Below are 21,592 nucleotides of genomic sequence, written 5' to 3' on the forward strand. Positions count from 1 at the left end.
CCCAGTTACGTTGTGACGTTTGGCACACCCAAAGTATTTCTACGGTATCCGGGAGTTGCACAATCTCATGGTCTAAGGAAATGATACTTGACATTAGAAAAGCTTTAGCATACGAACTACACGATCTTTGTGCTAGGCTTAGAATTGGGTCTTGTCCATCACATCATTCTCCCAATGATGTGATCCCGTTATCAACGACATCCAATGTCCATGGTCAGGAAACCGTAACCATCTATTGATCAACGAGCTAGTCAACTAGAGGCTTACTAGGGACATGGTGTTGTCTATGTATCCACACATGTATCTGAGTTTCCTATCAATACAATTCTAGCATGGATAATAAACGATTATCATGAACAAGGAAATATAATAATAACTAATTTATTATTGCCTCTAGGGCATATTTCCAACATTCGCGTACCTTTGTTTATAAAACCATATGGCTGGATTGCCTTGTTTTCCATAAATCTTTGCCCTTATAACGGCTTTATAAAGTAGGACAAACACTCCCCGGCTTCTGGCCGAGGAGGTTGAAGCCGATGGTCGGTCAACAAAGTTTTGTACAATTTGGATCCAAGCATTAATGATGTAAAGTACTTGGATACGTAGAATCATTACACATAATTTGTGGTTTTACTCTGGATATTGATCCTTAATTCGGCCACCCGTGCCCACATTAAGGCTCGGGGGCTACTGGGCTTCGGGCTTATCATTCACTAATATTGAAAGGGGCGTATCGATCCCGTGATCTGGTGTTGCCACCCGACCAGTGTCTCGGGGGCTACTACATTGGCAATCCAATGCAAAAAAATTTAAAGTGCAATATAGCTTTCGAGGAGATTATGATCCTCAGGTTGGTCGGCCGGACCCAACCTGAGTCTCGAGGAATTTGCACACCGCTTTTTGTGTCCCGAAGTATTCTGCCGAGCTAGGAGTTGATCCTCATGCAGATTTTGTGAATCAACCTGAGTCTCAGGAGCTACTGGGATCAGCGGTCTTATGTCATCCTTCAGGTGCATCTCGGGTTTTAGACCGATACACACCTTGAGGGCTACTGGCTATATATCTATAAATTGCACCAATCAAAAATATTGACAAAAAATTGGCCCGCAGTCGGGGTGGTGCACCACCTCGGAAGCAGTCCAGCATAAAGCTCGGGCGCTAGTGGCTGGCTCCATAGAGGGCATTTCCGGCATTAAGCTCAGCTAAAATCCTTCAACTTTTTTGAACCAAGGTGATTTATGACACCTCGGATATAGCCCGGCGTTGGAGCTCAGATACAGTCCGACGTTGGAGCTTGGACATAGTCCGACGTTGGAGCTCGGATACATTCCAACGTTGGAGCTCGGAAGCGGTCCTGCGTTGGTGCTCAGCTGCAAAAGATACCTCGAATGCAGTCCGGCGTGGGAGCTCGGACGCAAGACGACGCTGTCGCCCGGGAACAACTTCAAATCCGAGGTGTGGCATAAAAATAACAAGGCATTGATAAAGGCCGAGAACTTAAAGGGGCTCCTCGGATACCCGATGTGTAAACTCTTCGGATTTACTTCGGCGATCCTCAAGATCGAAGATGAGAAGATTTGTTGAACCAATTTTCAAGACCGACGACCGAAGATGAAGAACAGTTCGGAAGAATCGAGGAGCGTCCCCAACTTGAAGACCGGTTCAGGGGGCTACTGACAGTGTCTTGGACTAGGGGGTACTCACCATGTCATCTCCCAATCAGTTGGATTGGGCCGAGGACCCCCATGGCTGTATGCTCATGGGCCAGTTCGGAAAACCGATGTATACACGAGGAAGATTCCACAAGACTTGGTGATCAAGACAAGGACTCCTCTCCACCGGCATATTCGACTAGGACTCTTGTTATCCTAGGCCTCTGGTACATTATATAAGCCGAGGCCAGGCTAGTCGGTAGATGATTATGACATTACTCCTCATACTTGTAGGGTTTAGACCACAACATACGATCTCGAGGTAGATCAACTCTTGTAACCCCTATACTCATCAAAGTCAATCAAGCAGTAAGTAGGGTATTACCTCCATCAAGAGGGCCCGAACCTGGGTAAACATCATGTCCCCTGTCTCCTGTTACCATCGATCCTTAGACGCACAATTCGGGACCCCCTACCCGAGATCTGCCAGTTTTGACACCGACAACGACCTCAGGAGGGTATTGAGCTGCATTGTTGGCGGGGTCTTCGATTGACGCTGCTTGGAAGGCGCGCTCGAGGGAGCACACCGCATCTCTTTCTTCGTAGGGGACTGTGATGATCCCGCTGCTTCCTGACATCTTGAGGACGTTGTAGCCGTGGTGCGTCACGGCCATGAACTTGGCCAGGGCCGGATACCCGAGGATGGCATTGTACGGCAGGCGAATGTGGGCGACATCGAAGTCGATGAGCTCGGTGCGGTAGTTGTTACGTTCTCCAAAGGTGACTGGGAGGCGGACCTGTCCTATCGGCGTGGTGGAGCCATCGGTCACTCCTGAGAAAGGCTTGGTGGGCTGAAGCTGATTGTATGGCACTTGAAGGTTGTTGAACGTCTCGACGGACATGACGTTGAGCCCTGTGTTGGGTTTCGTAGTAATTTCAAAAAATTTCCTACGCACACGCAAGATCATGTGATGCATAGCAACGAGAGGGGAGAGTGTTGTCTACGTACCCAACGCAGACCGACTGCGGAAGCGCTGACACGACGTAGAGGAAGTAGTCGTACGTCTTCACGATCCAACCGATCAAGTACCGAAACTGCGGCACCTCCGAGTTCGAGCACATGTTCAGCTCGATGACGATCCCCGGACTCCAATCCAGCAAAGTGTCGGGGAAGAGTTCCGTCAGCACGACGGCGTGGTGACGATATTGATGCACTACAGCAGCAGGGCTTCGCCTAAACTCCGCTACAGTATTATCGAGGAATATGGTGGCTGGGGGCACCGCACACGGCTAAGGAATAGATCACGTGGATCAACTTGTGTGTTCTAGGGTGCCTCTACCTCAGTATATAAAGGACCAAAGGGGGGGAGGCTGGCCGGCCACAAGGGGTGCGCCAGGAGAGTCCTACTCCCTCTGGGAGTAGGATTCCCCCCCCCCAATCCTAGTTGGAATAGGATTCGCGGAGGGGGAAAAGAGAGAGAGGGGGCCGGCCACCTCTCCTAGTCCTAATAGGACTAGGGGAAGTGGGAGGCGCACAGCCCATGTAGGGCTGCCTCTTCTCTTTTCCACTAAGGCCCATCATGGCCCATTTAGCTCCCGGGGGGTTCCGATAACCTTCCTGGTACTCCGGTAAAATCCCGATTTCACCCGGAACACTTCCGATATCCAAACATAGGCTTCCAATATATCAATCTTTACGTCTCGACCATTTCGAGACTCCTCGTCATGTCCGTGATCACATCCAGGACTCCGAACAACCTTCGGTACATCAAAATGCATAAACTCATAATATAACTGTCATCGTAACCTTAAGCGTGCGGACCCTACGGGTTCGAGAACAATGTAGACATGACCGAGACACGTCTACGGTCAATAACCAATAGCGGGACCTGGATGCCCATATTGGCTCCTACATATTCTACGAAGATCTTTATCGGTCAGACCGCATAACAACATACGTTGTTCCCTTTGTCATCGGTACGTTACTTGCCCGAGATTCGATCGTCGGTATCCAATACCTAGTTCAATCTCGTTACCGGCAAGTCTCTTTACTCGTTCTGTAATACATCATCTGGCAACTAACTCATTAGTTGCAATGCTTGCAAGGCTTATGTGATGTGCATTACCGAGAGGGCCCAGAGATACCTCTCCGACAATCGGAGTGACAAATCCTAATCTCGAAATACGCCAACCCAACATCTACCTTTGGAGACACCTGTAATGCTCCTTTATAATCACCCAGTTACGTTGTGACGTTTGGTAGCACCCAAAGTGTTCCTCCGACAAACTGGAGTTGCATAATCTCATAGTTATAGGAACATGTATAAGTCATGAAGAAAGCAATAGCAACATACTAAACGATCGGGTGCTAAGCTAATGGAATGGGTCATGTCAATCAGATCATTCAACTAATGATGTGACCTCGTTAATCAAATAACAACTCATTGTTCATGGTTAGGAAACATAACCATCTTTGATTAACGAGCTAGTCAAGTAGAGGCATACTAGTGACACTTTGTTTGTCTATGTATTCACACATGTATTATGTTTCCGGTTAATACAATTCTAGCATGAATAATAAACATTTATCATGATATAAGGAAATAAATAATAACTTTATTATTGCCTCTAGGGCATATTTCCTTCAGTCTCCCACTTGCACTAGAGTCAATAATCTAGATCCTATCATCATGTGATTAACATCGATAGTTCACATCATCATGTGATTAACACCCATAGTTCACATCGCCATGTGACCAACACCCAAAGGGTTTACTAGATTCGGTAATCTAGTTCACATCGCTATGTGATTAACACCCAAAGAGTACTAAGGTGTGATCATGTTTTTGCTTGTGAGAGAATCTTAGTCAACGGTCTTTTCACATTCAGATCCGTTATGTATTTTGCAATTTTCTATGTCTACAATGCTCTGAACGGAGCTACTTTAGCTAATTGCTCCCACTTTCAATATGTATCTAGATCGAGACTTAGAGTCATCCAGATCCGTGTCAAAACTTGCATCGACGTAACTTTTTATGACGAACCTTTTTTGTCACGTCCATAATCGAGAAACATATCCTTATTTCACTAAGGATAATTCTGACTGCTGTCCAGTGATCTACTCCTAGATCACTATTTTACTCCCTTGCCAAATCAGTGCAGGGTATATAATAGATCTGGTATACAGCATGACATACTTTATAGAACCTATGGCCAAGGTATAGGGAATGACTTTCATTCTCTTTCTATCTTCTGCCGTGGTCGGGCTTTGAGTCTTACTCAACTTCACACCTTGTAATACAGGCAAGAACTCTTTCTTTGACTGCTCCATTTTGAACTATTTCAAAATTTTGTCAAGGTATGTACTTATTGAAAAAACTTATCAAGCGTCTTGATCTATCTCTATAGATCTTGAAGCTCAATATGTAAGAAGCTTTACCGAAGTCTTTCTTTAAAAAACTCCTTTCAAACACTCCTTTAGGCTTTACAGAATAATTCTACATTATTTCCGATCAACAATATGTCATTCACATATACTTATCAGAAATGCTGTAGTGCTCCCACTCACTTTCTCGTAAATACAGGCTTCACCGCAAGTCTGTATAAAACTATATGCTTTGATCAACCCATCAAAGTGTATATTCCAACTCTGAGATGCTTGCACCAGTCCACAGATGGATCGCTGGAGTTTGCACATTTTGTTAGCACCTTTTGGATTGACAAAACCTTCTGGTTGCATCATATACAACTCTTCTTTAATAAATCCATTAAGGAATGCAGTTTTGTTTATCCATTTGCCAGATTTCATAAAATGCGGCAATTACTAACATGATTCGGACAGACTCAAGCATAGATACGAGTGAGAAACTCTCATTGTAGTCAACACTTTGAACTTGTCGAAAACCTTTTGCGACAATTCTAGCTTTGTAGATAGTTACACTACTATCAGCGTCCGTCTTCCTCTTGAAGATCCATTTATTTTCTATGGCTTGCCGATCATCGGGCAAATCCATCAAAGTCCATACTTTGTTCTCATACATGGATCATATCTCAGATTTCATGGCCTCAAACCATTTCGTGGAATCTGGGCTCATCATCGCTTCCTCATAGTTTGCAAGTTCGTCATGGTCTAGTAACATGACTTCCAGAATAGGATTATCGTACCACTCTGGTGCAGATCTCACTCTGGTTTACCTACGAGATTCGGTAGTAACTTGATCTGAAGTTTCATGATCATCATCATTAGCTTCCTCCCTAATTGGTGTAGGAGTCACAGGAACAAATTTCTGTGATGAACTACTTTCCAATAAAGGAGAAGGTACAATTACCTTATCGAGTTTTCTACTTTCCTCCTACTCACTTCTTTCAAGAGAAACTCCTTCTCTAGAAAGTTTCTGAATTTAGCAACAAAAGTCTTGCCTTCGGATCTGTGATAGAAGGTGTATCCAATAGTTTCCTTTGGATATCCTATGAAGATTTACTTCTCCGATTTGGGTTCGAGCTTATCATGTTGAAACTTTTTCACATAAGCATCGCAGTCCCAAACTTTAAGAAATGACAACTTTGGTTTCTTGCCAAACCACAGTTCAGATTGTGTCGTCTCAACGGACTTAGATGGTGCCCCTTTTAACGTGAATGCAACTGTCTCTAATGCATAACCCCAAAACGATAGTGGTAGATCGGTAAGAGACATCATAGATCGCACCATATCTAATAAAGTACGGTTATGACGTTCGGACACACCATTACATTGTGGTGTTCCAGGTGGCGTGAGTAGTGAAACTATTTCACATTGTTTTAATTGAAGACCAAACTCGTAACTCAAATATTTGTCTCCGCGATCAGATCGTGGAAACTTTATTTTCTTGTCACGATGATTTTCCACTTCACTCTGAAATTCTTTGAACTTTTTCAAATGTTTCAGACTTATGTTTCATCAAGTAGATATACCCATATCTGCTCAAATCATCTGTGAAGTTCAGAAAATAACGATACTTGCCGTGAGCCTTAACACTCATTGGACCGCATACATCAGTATGTATTATTTCCAATAAGTCAGTTGCTCGCTCCGGAGAACGGAGTCTTAGTCATCTTGCCCATGAGGCATGGTTCGCAAGCATCAAGTGATTCATAATCAAGTGATTCCAAAATCCCATCAGCATGGAGTTTCTTCATGCGCTTTACACCAATATGACCTAAACGGCAGTGCTACAAATAAGTTGCACTATCATTATTAACTTTGCATCTTTTGGTTTCAATATTATGATTATGTGTATCACTACGATCAAGATCCAACGAACTATTTTCATTGGGTGTGTAACCATATAAGGTTTTATTCATGTAAACAGAACAATAATTTATTCTCTTACTTAAATGAATAACCGTATTACAATAAACATGATCAAATCATATTTATGCTTAACGAAATACCAAATAACACTTATTCAGGTTCAACACTAATCCCGAAAGTATAGGGAGTGTGCGATGATGATCATATCAATCTTGGAACCACTTCCAACACACATCGTCACTTCACCCTTAACTAGTCTCTGTTTATTCTGCAACTCCTGTTTCGAGTTACTAATCTTAGCAACTGAACTAGTATCAAATACTGAGGGTTTGCTATAAACACTAGTAAAGTACACATCAATAACATGTATATCAAATATACTTATGTTCACTTTGCCATCCTTCTTATCCGCCAATCACTTGGGGTAGTTCCGCTTCCAGTGACCAGTCCCTTTGCAGTAGAAGCACTTAGTCTCAGGTTTAGGACCAGACTTGGGCTTCTTCACTTGAGCAGCAACTTGCTTGCTGTTTTTCTTGAAGTTCCCCTTCTTCCCTCTGCCCTTTTCTTGAAACTAGTGATCTTGTCAACCATCAACACTTGATGTTTTTCTTGATTTCTACCTTCGTTGATTTCAGCATCACGAAGAGCTTGGGAGTTGTTTCCGTTATCCCTTGCATATTATAGTTCATCACGAAGTTCTACTAACTTGGTGATGGTGACTAGAGAATTCTGTCAATCACTATCTTATCTGGAAGATTAACTCCCACTTGATTCAAGCGATTGTAGTACCCAGACAATCTGAGCACATGCTCACTAGTTGAGCGATTCTCCTCCATCTTTTAGCTATAGAACTTGTTGGAGACTTCATATCTCTCAACTCGGGTATTTGCTTGAAATATTAACTTCAACTCCTGGAACATCTCATATGGTCCATGACGTTCAAAACGTCTTTGAAGTCCCGATTCTAAGACGTTAAGCATGGTGCACTTAAACTATCAAGTAGTCATCATATTGAGCTAGCCAAACGTTCATAACGTCTGCATCTGCTCCTACAATAGGTCTGTCACCTAGCGGTGCATCAAGGACATAATTCTTCTGTGCAGCAATGAGGATAAACCTCAGATCACGGATCCAATCCGCATTATTGCTACTAACATCTTTCAACACAATTTTCTCTAGGAACATATAAACATATGAAAGCAACAACGCGAGCTATTGATCTACAACATAGATACGCTAATACTACCAGGACTAAGTTCATGATAAATTAAAGTTCAATTAATCATATTACTTAAGAACTCCCACTTAGATGGACATCCCTCTAATCTTCTAAGTGATCACGTGATCCAAATCAACTAAACCATAACCGATCATCACGTGAGATGGATTAGTCTTCAATGGTGAACATCATTATGTTGATCATATCTACTATATGATTCACGCTCGACCTTTCGGTCTCCGTGTTCCGAGGCCATATCTGCATATGCTAGGCTCGTCAAGTATAACCCGAGTATTCTGCGTGTGCAAAACTGGCTTGCACCTGTTGTAGATGGACGTAGAGCTTATCACACCCGATCATCACGTGGTGTCTGGGCACGACGAACTTTGGCAACGGTGCATACTCAGGGAGAACACTTCTTGATAATTTAGTGAGAGATCATCTTATAATGCTACCGTCAATCAAAGCAAGATAAGATGCATAAAAGATAAACATCACATGCAATCAATATAAGTGATATGATATGGCCATCATCATCTTGTGCCTGTGATCTCCATCTCTAAAGCACCGTCATGATCACCATTGTCACCGGCGCGACACCTTGATCTCCATCGTAGCATCGTTGTCGTCTCGCCAATCTTATGCTTCCACGACTATCACTACCGTTTAGTAATAAAGTAAAGCATTACATCGCGATTGCATTGCATACAATAAAGCGACAACCATATGGCTCCTGCCAGTTGCCGATAACTCGGTTACAAAACATGATCATCTCATACAATAAAATTCAGCATCATGCCTTGACCATATCACATCACAACATGCCCTGCAAAAACAAGTTAGACGTCCTCTACTTTGTTGTTGCAAGTTTTACGTGGCTGCTACGGGCTTAGGTAAGAACCAATTTCACCTACGCATCAAAACCACAACGATAGTTTGTCAAATAGACTCCGTTTTAACCTTCGCAAGGACCGGGCATAGCCATACTTGGTTCAACTAAAGTTGGAGAGACAGTCGCCCGCAAGCCACCTGTGTGCAAAGCACGTCGGGGGAACCGGTCTCGCGTAAGCGTACGCGTAATGTTGGTCCGGGTCGTCTCGTCCAACAATGCCGCCGAACCAAAGTATAACATGCTGGTAGGCAGTATGACTTATATCGCCCACAACTCACTTGTGTTCTACTCGTGCATATAACATCAACATAAATAACCTAGGCTCGGATGCCACTGTTGGGTTTCGTAGTAATTTCAAAAAAATTCCTACGCACACGCAAGATCATGTGATGCATAGCAACGATAGGGGAGAGTGTTGTCTACGTACCCAACGCAGACCGACTGCGGAAGCGTTGACACGACGTAGAGGAAGTAGTCGTACGTCTTCACGATCCAACCGATCAAGTACTGAAACTACGGCACCTTCGAGTTCGAGAACACGTTCAGCTCGATGACGATCCCCGGACTCCGATCCAGCAAAGTGTCGGGGAAGAGTTCCGTCAGCATGACGGCGTGGTGATGATCTTGATGCACTACAGCAGCAGGGCTTCGCCTAAACTCCGCTACAGTATTATCGAGGAATATGGTGGCTGGGGGCACCGCACACGGCTAAGGAATAGATCACGTGGATCAACTTGTGTGTTCTAGGGTGCCTCTACCTCAGTATATAAAGGACCAAAGGGGGGAGGCTGGCCGGCCACAAGGGGTGCGCCAGGAGAGTCCTACTCCCTCTGGGAGTAGGATTCCCCCCCCCCAATCCTAGTTGGAATAGGATTCGCGGAGGGGGAAAAGAGAGAGAGGGGGCCGGCCACCTCTCCTAGTCCTAATAGGACTAGGGGAAGTGGGAGGCGCACAGCCCATGTAGGGCTGCCTCTTCTCTTTTCCACTAAGGCCCATCATGGCCCATTTAGCTCCCGGGGGGTTCCGGTAACCTTCCCGGTACTCCGGTAAAATCCCGATTTTACCCGGAACACTTCCGATATCCAAACATAGGCTTCCAATATATCAATCTTTACGTCTCGACCATTTCGAGACTCCTCGTCATGTCCGTGATCACATCCGGGACTCCGAACAACCTTCGGTACATCAAAATGCATAAACTCATAATATAACTGTCATCGTAACCTTAAGCGTGCGGACCCTACGGGTTCGAGAACAATGTAGACATGACCGAGACACGTCTCCGGTCAATAACCAATAGCGGGACCTGGATGCCCATATTGGCTCCTACATATTCTACGAAGATCTTTATGGTCAGACCGCATAACAACATACGTTGTTCCCTTTGTCATCGGTATGTTACTTGCCTAAGATTCGATCGTCGGTATCCAATACCTAGTTCAATCTCGTTACCGGCAAGTCTCTTTACTCGTTCTGTAATACATCATCTGGCAACTAACTCATTAGTTGCAATGCTTGCAAGGCTTATGTGATGTGCATTACCGAGAGGGCCCAGAGATACCTCTCCGACAATCAGAGTGACAAATCCTAATCTCGAAATACGCCAACCCAACATCTACCTTTGGAGACACCTGTAATGCTCCTTTATAATCACCCAGTTACGTTGTGACGTTTGGTAGCACCCAAAGTGTTCCTCCGGCAAACTGGAGTTGCATAATCTCATAGTTATAGGAACATGTATAAGTCATGAAGAAAGCAATAGCAACATACTAAACGATCGGGTGCTAAGCTAATGGAATGGGTCATGTCAATCAGATCATTCAACTAATGATGTGACCTCGTTAATCAAATAACAACTCATTGTTCATGGTTAGGAAACATAACCATCTTTGATTAACGAGCTAGTCAAGTAGAGGCATACTAGTGACACTTTGTTTGTCTATGTATTCACACATGTATTATGTTTCCGGTTAATACAATTCTAGCATGAATAATAAACATTTATCATGATATAAGGAAATAAATAATAACTTTATTATTGCCTCTAGGGCATATTTCCTTCACCCTGCGCCGCCGTCGATGAGGGTCTTGGTGACTTGCACGTTGCTGATAACAGGTGAACAAAGCATCGGGAGGGCGCCAGCGGTAGCCGCGCACTTGAGCTGATCTGCTGAGCTGAAGGTAATGGCGCACTTGGACCATCTGAGCGGGCGCGTGGCCTCGAGCTTGGGGAGGACTGCATTCACTTCACGAGCGAACTGTTTGAAGATACGCTGTGAGGCTGGGGCTCGAGCTTCGCCCAAGATGCAGGCGATGGCACGCGGCTCCTGGAAGCCCCCAGCCCCCTCGTCCTGATGGTGGTCGTCATTCCTTCTTGGTGGTGGCTATAGTGGAGGGAGACCGGCGTTGCCCTGAGGACGATCCTCACGAGGCTGATCCCTCCAGGCGCCCTCGCGAGACTGATCCTGCCAGCGGTCCTCACGAGGCCAGTCACGCCACTCTTGGAGCGGGCCACGGTCATCCCAGCATCTGCCACCACGTCCTCCTCCTCGGCCGTAGCCCCGGTCGTTGCGCTCGGGGCGTCGACCGAAGCGTCCTTCTCGAATGGCTCTGAGTTCTTCACAGTCGCTGGTGTTGTGGCTATGCAGGTTATGAAAGGCGCAGAACGGTCGGCTGCTCTTGGATGACTCGGGGAGGTCCCTGTCGCGCTTTGTGTTCGGCTCGGCCGCGAGCACGGCTGCTCCCTTGCGCTTCACGTCTTTGGCCTTGGCTTTCTTCTCCTTCGGGTCCGTAGCCGGGAGCTCGAGGAGGGAGAGGCGCCCCTCCTCAGCTCTTGTGCACTTGGTCGCCAGGTTGAACAGCTCCAGAGACGTGCACAGCTCCTCATGGATGGCGAGCTCCTCCTTCATCTTGACGTCGCGGACACCATCGGAGAACGCGGAGATGATGACCTCGTTCGTCACCTTGGTGATCTTGAGGCGAACATTGTTGAAGCGTTGGATGTACTTCTGGAGGGTCTCTCCTGGTTGTTGCTTGACGCGACGTAGGTCACCCGCAGCCGTTGGGTGGTCGCGAGTGCCCTGAAAGTTGGCAACGAAATGGTCGCGCATCTCGTTTCAGGAGAAGATCGAGCCTGGAGACAGGTTCAGGAGCCAGGAGCGGGCACCATCCTTGAGAGCCATGGGAAACCAGTTCACCATGACTTTCTCGTCGCCGTTGGCCGCCTCGATGCTCAACTCGTAGAGCTACAGGAACTCCGCGGGGTCGGGGGTGCCGTCATAGCGAGGAGGCAGATCTGGCTTGAACTTGCCCGGCCAAGCGATGCTACGCAGCTCAGGGGTGAAGGCGCGGCAGCCTGCCGTGGTCACCGGGACTCTGCGCTGGTGGAGAACTTGTCCTTGATGGGGTCCGCGCACTGCCGACACAGGCGGCACGCGGTCTTGCCATGGTGGCGCAGGGAGCGCGGGGGCGTTTTCTCGCTGCCGAGGGACTTCTTGGCAGCTTCTTTCTTCTTGTGTGGGCGCCGGACGCGGCAGGTCGTGCTGTGGGGCCACCGCTTGGGCGCCAAGACTCTGTCTTGGGCAGAGGTGGTGGAGGCGCTCCATGGGCCACGCCGCCTGCGGCTGGCGGAGGGCGAGGCATCGAGAGGGACGGCGCTGACAAGCTCGACGATGTGGTCGAGCCAGTCCTCGTAGAGGTCGTCGACGGGGCGGTAGCGCAGGAGCTCGAGCGCCATGCACAGAGCGGCCTACGCGTCCACGGGAGCGTGACGAGCATGGGATGATGAACCGACCGGGGTCAGCGATGGAGTAGCGGTGCGGCCGTCCCACCGCACCAAGGGGTGCAGCGAGGATGCTTGCTGCTTGTTCCCCGCCAGGTCGGTGGCGGCGTTGGCGGCAGGCGATGGAGAACGACGGGGTGGCCCGCCGATGGGAGCTGTCTGAGCAATGCGGGCGACGAGGGCAGCCCGGCGCTCAAAGCGAGCGCGGCGAGCGTCCGCCATGGAGACGATGAAGCAACGGGACACGGAGCGATGGAAGGGAAGCTTCGGCGCACCCCCTACCTGGCGCGTCAAATGTCGGATCTCGGGTTCCGGCAAAACCCTCAAGGTTTGAACACTGGGGTGCGCGCGAAGATCTCCCCCTACCGATCCATGTCCTAGCTTCGCTAAGATCTCAAGGACTAACTCGACAAGCTCGCAACACAAAGGACACAAGATTTATACTGGTTCGGGCCACCGTTGTGGTGTAATACCCTACTCCAGTATGGTGGTGGCGGATTGCCTCTTAGGCTGAGGATGAACAGTACAAGGGGGAAGAACAGCCTCCTGAGGTGAGGTGTTCTTGTGCTAGGTGAGTATGTGGATGGGTTGGATCTAGGTCTCTCTCTGGTTGCCCCCTATGGTGGTGGCTAATCCTATTTATAGAGGCCCTGGTCCTCTCCCCAAATATAAAGTGGGAAGGGAGCCAACAACGTCCAATTTGAAAGGGGACAGCTAGTACAAGTTATCCTGACAAAAGCAGTCTTTGCCTGCAAAAGGCTTTGGTGGTGACGCCGTCTTGGGCTCCACGGTGACCTCAGTCTTGCCGTCCCACTGGTCTTGGTCTCGTTGCACTGATATGGAAATCTTTGCTTGACGCCTCGGTACTCCGGCCTGCGCTTGCTTCCTTAGCACCAAAGAGGAAGTAAGGACACTGTGCGCGCTGGCGCCCGCCTGGCGCCCACCTGATCTTGATCGTCATGGCTCACGTCATTGGAACCTCGCAAGGTTTGCCTGGCCTTGATCTCTTCGCCCCTCGCGAGCTAGCCTGATGAGGCTGCTCCTAAGGAGGTCTTGTGTCGTCCGCCTCGCGAGGCTTGGCCCTTGCGAGGGTCTTGAACGCTTGTTGGTGAAGATGGGTCGTACGGGCCCGCTCACAGAGCCATGCCGTGGGCCGCAGGCAGGCAAGTCTGGGGACCCCCATTTCCAGAACGCCGACACACCTCCTTATTCTTCCTTGTGCTCCGGACCGATTCTTTTTATTGAAACGGTCTTGAACATATGACTGCTCATTGAACGTTGGTCTTCTTGGAGCTGCATAATATTGGCGAGATGGTTTATAATAATATGGATAATGTGCCCTTGTATCATACTTATCCCATGATGGATATGGATTTACGTGAGCATAGGGAGGCATCTACGACATTGGCATTGGTGGCCCAAAATAAGGATACGAACAAGTTGCATTCAGATTCTCTTCTTGCCAATATCGATCCTTGGATTTGCGCCTAGGGGGTGATCTTGATACTTTTGCATTAGTTGACTGATAAGCACTGTTCTCCTCACTTATCTTTTGATATTTTTCCAATAGTTGCGCGAAAGTGATTTTCGGCTTTTTACCTTTGTGCTTATGTCGGCCTTTGTTTTCTTTGGTTGTGCTTGCACCGATATTTGGTTTTTCTTGTTGCCCCCCCAATCCTTATCGTCTTCATTGTAGCTTCGATGGAATTTTCGCCATCAAGATTATGTTCATTATACTCTTCAACAACTTCTTTACTTGAGAGCTTGATCCCATCACCTGCAGTTTTTACCTTTTCTTTAAATGGATTGGCTTGAAGCAGCCGATGCAAAAACCTTTTACCATCGGGACCAATTGGAATAGACTCGTCATCTCTTGGTGTCTCAACAAATTTCAATCATCCTTTATCAATGGACGATTTAACTATTTGACGAAACATGTTGCAATCCTCAATACTATGCTTGAACGAATCATACAACTTACAATAAATTCATCCTTGGATAGATTGCTTGACATGGTGATCAAGAATTCTAATGTAATTATTTTTCAACAACAAATCAAAGATTTGATCACACTGTTTGAATTGAAGGTATAAGTTCTGTTTTCTAGCCGATCTTGGTGTGCGAACGGCTTTGGAGGTAAGCAAACGAATGGTTCGGATTTAGAATCTCTCCATTCGGCTATGCATTGTGTTTTGCACTCTATCTCTGATGTCTTTGGATAAGATATAATATTAACATCAGATTTCTCAGAAGAATTTAATCTTGACTTTATATTTCTGAAATGAAAATAGTTAGAACACACATGTCTCAATTGAGACCATGCGTAAGCCAAGTATGAAGCAAGCAAAACTACTCAATTAGATACGAGCTTTAAATAAAGCAATGGGAGAAGCTTTAGCTGCAATCTTCGAATGGTATAATGTATTGACCGATATGCTTTATAACAATTTTATTGCTAACAAGTAAATTACGCTTCATAATTGGTCTTTCAAAATTACTTACGAGATTTTTCCTAATAGATGCATCAACAATAAAGCTGTGACCAAATCTGAAAATAGGCAAATCACTTGCTAGACATACCTCTTCATACATGCTGGGAGAGCATGATGGTTGTGTTACTTGAATAATACTTTGCTCCACTTTCAAATGACTCTCCAATGCCTTGACGTCCTCTTTTTTTTCCAATAAATTCGGTACACATACTATTTGATTCGACGTTTTTAATAACCGAATTAACTTTGTTATCCGAATCACCACTCTTTCTTTCTTTGATTCGCAAGGTTGCTTGTTCTTATCTAAATTCAGCAAACATTGCAGCTAGGCTATCTTTAACCTTTTTAGACCAATTTCAGCCCAATCTTCATCGGATTGCCCCCCAATACTTTGAGATGCTTTCGACAATGGTGTGTTGCCGAAATTCTGTAATTGTGCTGGGGCAACATGATATGCTACGTTACTAGGTAAAGACACATGCGCTCTGGTAGAATTCTCACTTATTCGGCCATGAGCATGAAGGTGAGGAGCCGAATTATGAACATCTACAATTGCGTATGGTGCCAAAAAATTAGTAGCATGAGGTGTAGCATACGATGTTTGAGGATAATTGGCCGAATAACTAGTAATAGCATGGCCAGTTCCCCTATCCACCGGCATGTTTGTATTAACATGTTGCAAATTAGCTGCTGATGAATAAAAAGATGAAACACTATGTTGCATGCCATTGAAAGTTCCTACATGGGGTGTTTCAACTTCATTAACCGAACTCATCATGTTGTTCATCGGCATATAGATTTGTGGGGTTGCTGATGCATGGGAGTTGGGATACATATGTTGCATGTTGCTAAAATTATATGAAGTTGAAGCATGAAGATTATTCTGAATCGGCTGTTGCACATAATTAGATGCATGATTGATAAAACTAGGGCTAACCGATACAATATGCTCATTAGACGATATAGCAACAACATATGCATTATTTGCATCTACATAAGTGAATTGGATATTCATATTACCTTTGTAGATTGCAAATCCTAGATGACGATCTCTTCGTGGCAAGAACGGGCTGGAGACCGTTCAAATCTTCGTCCCCAGCGTAGTCGTCAAAAATTGTGTTCGCACACGAACACGTCACCATGTACCTCCAACACCGAGGGTGATGCATCGCAGCTCACGTAGAAGGAGACCCGTCCAGAAGTACAGTACACAGGCAATCCGGCAAGCGCTTTTGAGGACCCAAACCCCACATGCTCGGGAGGGACCCGTCAGGGCGTGCGGCGGCTATGGGCTGCCCTAGGTCGGCCTGACCGCCCTAGGGCCTCGAGGTTCGTCATCCTGTAACAAGAAGAACATACAGAGAACGAAGAAGAAGAAGTACTAGGGTCAAGGAGAAAAGATAAAAGATAAAAAGTGATAGATGATTTGTTCGATTGTGTGTTGTTCAATCGGCCGTCACCCCTTAGATATATAAGAGGCGGCTGGACTTCCTGTGCGAGGAAAAGGCTTGGATTCATGTCCAATACCCTAGTCAAATTTGTATTGGTTTTGTCCGAACTTTCCAAAACTGTTCGGTTTAAACTGGCTGCACCTTGCGGGTAATTTTTGAGGTGGTAAACGACCTCGGATGGAAACAAGCCCAAAAGCAATCTTGATCGTTTCGACGAGACAAACAATTTTCATGTTGAATGTTTTTTGATCAGAGGTCATCTTAATGGCCAAATCGCTCGCGTAAAATAGGCTATTATTCGCGCTACCCATCAGACAGGGCGTCTGGCGGGGGGCGCCATTTTTTGCCTCCTGACAAGGCTGTATTCCGATGGCTCTAAATTTTGCATACGTACTCAGATTGAAACGATTTTTATATCAAAATCAACCGTTTCGACGAGACGCACAACTTTCATGTTGAAACATTTTCCATTTGAGGTCGTCCTGAGGGCATAATCAGCCGAATAGTGTTATGAATACTAAATCTCAATACTTCGAACACAACTTCGGCCTTAGAGATGAGACCGGATGGTTATGACCCAAATATCAAAGTTTATCTTTTTGATGATACAAAACTTTCTTATTTTGAGCACCTTTTCATTTGAGGCCATCTTACTTAAGTTCTTAACCGTGCCAAAATCTGGTGTCAACACAAGACCGAAGTCTCATGGCCGTAGCAACGAAAAACTAGGATGAGGAGAGCATACCATGTCCCCAATGCCGAGACCACTCACGGGCCATGCTTCAACGCTCTCAAGTGCGACATAATACTTGTTGCACTCTTGTTGGATGAACAACCACCTCTTTTGAATCGAGGTGATGCCACGGTCACTCGTAATTTGATAGGGTTCAAACATCTTCTTTTCATGGAATGTTTTGTGGACTCTTGTCCAAAAAACAAGGCCCTTTTGTTGCGCGCCGGTCCTCGGATCTTGGCTAATCTCCATCCAACATTGGCAAATCAACTTGTCCTTGTCTTGTGAATATGAATCCGTGCGAATGCTCTTCCTCCTCTTTTGTGCTTCCGCTCTTTGGGTGAGCTCGTCGATGAACAATGGCTCGTCCCCAATATCAATGTCATTGCCTTATTCTTCATCACCATCACCTTTGCAATAGATGTCATCGTCTTTATGCCATGAGTCACCATGGTCGTAGTCAGCACGACCGTGGGCCTCTTCATCGGCAACGTACTGGGCGGCCATTCTGACTTTGGGTCTCCTCGGGATCGTAGGCACCGCCATGCCGACCCTCGTAGATCACATCCTCCATGAACTGGTTGTAGAAGGGGTCGTCGACCGTTGGCGTTGGTGTTGGCATTCCGTCGAACAGGACGCGGGGGGACGGCATGGTGCCCGTAAACGGTGGCCGTGCCTGCTTTCTTGCATCACGACGAACGGATGGCCACCCTCCGGTTCCTCCTCTTCGCCGATTCTGCGTCCAATTTGGCGAGCTCCTCCGACGTGCATTCCGACCGCGGCTTTCTTGCACCCTTGGCCTTCTTCTTCTTCTTCACCGTTTCATGCAGGTCGACGGCCAGGTCGCCGGAATTCGGGTAGGCGTCGGTCGTGGACGAGGGAGGGTGGGTGGGTGGGGGGGGGGGGCGGGGAGGGGGGCGTGAGATGGTTTGGGGGAAAATAGCGCCAAATGGGGCGCGAACGAGTTTTGCTTTGTGCCACCGACGGACGGGTCAGGGGAGGACAAGCGCGCGCGTCCTGCCCGTCTACGCGCTGTCCGTTTCACCCCAAAAAAGGCGCAAACTTGGGCCGTGATGGGTCAAAAGCGGACAAAAACGAACAAAAATTCGTTTACGCCCGCGCGCTGGCCGTCTGTTTTGTCCGTTTTGCCTCAAAGGGACTGCTTGGCTGGCGAGGACGACCGCGTTCTCATCACTGGAGCGGCCAGACAAGACGTCGGCGTTTTCGTCGGTACAGCAGCCAGGCGAGATGCCATGGAGGGCAGGCAGCACAGCAGCTACGAACACAACGGAGCAACCACGACGGGGCGATGGCTTGCCCAGGGAGAGTTGTCCACGGGTGGCAGCTACCCAGGGATCAGGCGGGGATCCCGGACTTCCCCCCCACAACCAAACATGCCCTGGAGTCGAAAATACAACACTTCCAACATATGTGCAGCAGGAAACATGACACTGAAATATCAGTTCAACAGACAAAAACTATCAAACACTAATGCCCCTTTTGCAAGAGCAAGGAAAACACTGAAACCAAAGCAAAAGATCTGGTTCGGATTTGCAGACCTCGTACCAAAGAAGACCCAAAATTATGTTTTCATTACACTGATGTTTAGGATAGTTTCCCACATTATTCATAAAATCTGCAGGATTGATAAGACAGTTATTACAACTGCACCTACAGTTGCATTATGCGCAACAACGGAACCGTCACAGCAATGTTACCCCTCGTCGTCGCAGGCTGCATTTCACTCAGACCTCAAACATGACGCCAAACCTGGTAGCAAGAGGAATGGATATGATGGCAGCACCCAGCGCAACGCCAAATATACGGTGTGAGATGGAGAACGTGGCGCTCAGCTGTGGCTTCTTCAGAGGAAGATGGGGAGACAGTGGGCGGTTCGCAACAGGAGCAGACAGGGGACGACTTGTATGTAGGGATCGGTTTCCAGATGGAGGCATCTTCTGTCGCAGAGCTCCTAAGGGAGAAGATGTGTAGCTCTTTGCTTGCCCAATGCTTGAGGAGTGTCTAAGGCCATCCATGTTGTTGAAAGATGAGTTGGAGGTACCAAAGGCACCTGAAGATAAAGGCAACAAATGTGACCAGCCTTATTAGAAAAGTAAACTGCAGATTGCTATAGAGAAGAATAGCAAGAATGATGAAAACAATGTTGATAATAGTATAGTACCATTTACACATAGCAATTGCATGCCAAAGATTTATGAACTAAAAACATGGATGTTCTTCAGTAAACAACAAACTGACTTACGAACCCATATATGCAGATAAAAATGAGATATAGATGCATTCTCTTATAACACACCAATCAAACCACTCTATCTAATATTCTTTCCAGCTTGCACCTCAGCTGTTAGTCCATTACACATCCTACAAAAGTACACAACAAGATGCAGTTGAAAGGCGCATATGTGCACCCACTTTGACTTGTGGTGTGTTTGTTTGATATCTCCAAACTATTTCAGAATTCAGAGGTACAAATAACATAGCAAATTCCTCCAAGAGCACTTACCACGGAGAGCAAATGGAGCGTCTCTAAGGGGTGCAAAGCGGGTGTTGCTGTGATACTTGTCCATTCCTGCACAATGAAGAACCAATATCATCAATACATGAGCATCAGCACACTTCGGTCATAAAGAAAGTGGTTCTTTGTCTACTGAACTTGGAAAGATCAGATTCATGTCCATACTGCTAAATACCAATACCAACTGAAACTACTGAGTTCTATTTATTGAAATACAGATAAAATGACGCATTTTAACGAATTTCCAGTAAACGCCGAAACTAAGGGTGCCATAAGACAGCTGTCCAGATAAGCTACAGCAAAAATAAGCTAGTGAAATTAGTGATCGCCTGTTTGGAAAGACTTGTGGATACAAATTTGTTGTCTATGGTGAATGGTGGATAGTCTTAAATACCACTAGACTAATTTGTTTGGTGTTTAATAGATGAAATTCTTGCTTTGGACTGGCAGGTTCACAAGTAAGACAAAAGATACAAAAACAGAAAGCTCCATCCACTAGACCAACAAGAAATGAGTCATTCACTAAGTACGCGGATTTGTGAATTTTTTTTCTCAATTCGTTACCGGCATTAAACTCAACATCTGTACTACCTCAATCTAGAATTCGGTGCAACACACACGCATCTGAAATAAACACATCACATAATAGAGTTTCACCATCTACCATCAATCAATTCGCAAATTTACTGACCGCTTCATAGGTTTGGCTCATTACATAGACATGAAATCACCGTAGAAATCCTTCTCGATCCACACAAAAACCCACCCACTGAACAAGCAGAATCCTTATGGTGCTACCGGACGGCCCTAATTCTGAAAGGGGGAGAGGGAATCATGTGCAGATCTGTCCAGACCTGTAAGTGGAGGGAGGAGCGGGGGCAAGTGGATGCTGACGTGGATCGGCGCCGTCTGATGAGGTCAGGACGGCGGCGAGCAACGAACCCTAAGCGGCCGCATCTGCTACGAGGAGAAGGAGAAGGTTGATTCGCGGGATGGGGATCGGGGAGAGAGCAACGCTATGAAGAAGAAATCCACGTACGCGTACCAAAACGAGGATCACAAGCAGGGAGGCAGAAGAAACCAATAAAAACAAAGGAGGCAGAGAATGGAAGGTCCCTACCTTCCTCCGCGTTGCTGCGCGGGGCGAGAGCGGAGCGGAAGCTCGGTGAAGATTTGGGGACGAACGAGACGACGGCGACGGAGACGGCGCCTGCTTCCCTTCCGTACCGCTTTGGTTCGACGAAGGAAGATGCACGATGGGGAGGAGATAGATTGCTGGCTGGGCTTAAAACAAAGTGAAGACAGTTGGGCCGGGCAGCGCAGCTGAGGGAAACTAGGCCCATGTATGGATGGGGCCTCGCCTCTCCAGCTGTTTGGAGTTGATCCTAAAAAAAAAAACCTGTTTGGAGTTGGGTAGCCTCCCCTCAGAAAAAAAACCAAAGCTGTTTGGAGTTGGGGGTTTCGTTAATTTCGGGTAGGAAACACTGTGCTGTGGACCCGTACAGTGTCGGTAGCGGAGTTTGGAAGGTAAAACCCCAAACAG

The 21,592-nt window shown here is 46.7% G+C and overlaps 1 protein-coding gene across 1 annotated transcript; it reads right to left on the reverse strand.

Annotated features, from left to right (window-relative positions):
* Positions 1-19,041: 19,041 nt before the first annotated feature.
* LOC125536831 (succinate dehydrogenase subunit 3-2, mitochondrial-like) lies at positions 19,042-21,407 on the reverse strand. The gene is made up of 3 exons (XM_048700108.1): positions 21,170-21,407; positions 20,038-20,103; positions 19,042-19,584 (listed from the first exon to the last, which is right to left on the reverse strand). Exons 1-3 carry the CDS (start codon positions 21,390-21,392, stop codon positions 19,259-19,261), a joined length of 615 nt encoding a protein of 204 aa, XP_048556065.1. The 5' UTR covers positions 21,393-21,407; the 3' UTR covers positions 19,042-19,258.
* Between the last annotated feature and the right edge of the window lie 185 nt (positions 21,408-21,592).

This window comes from Triticum urartu, chromosome 2A, assembly GCF_056163025.1.
Source record: "Triticum urartu cultivar PI428250 chromosome 2A, HENAU_Tu73, whole genome shotgun sequence".
NCBI lineage: Eukaryota > Viridiplantae > Streptophyta > Magnoliopsida > Poales > Poaceae > Triticum > Triticum urartu.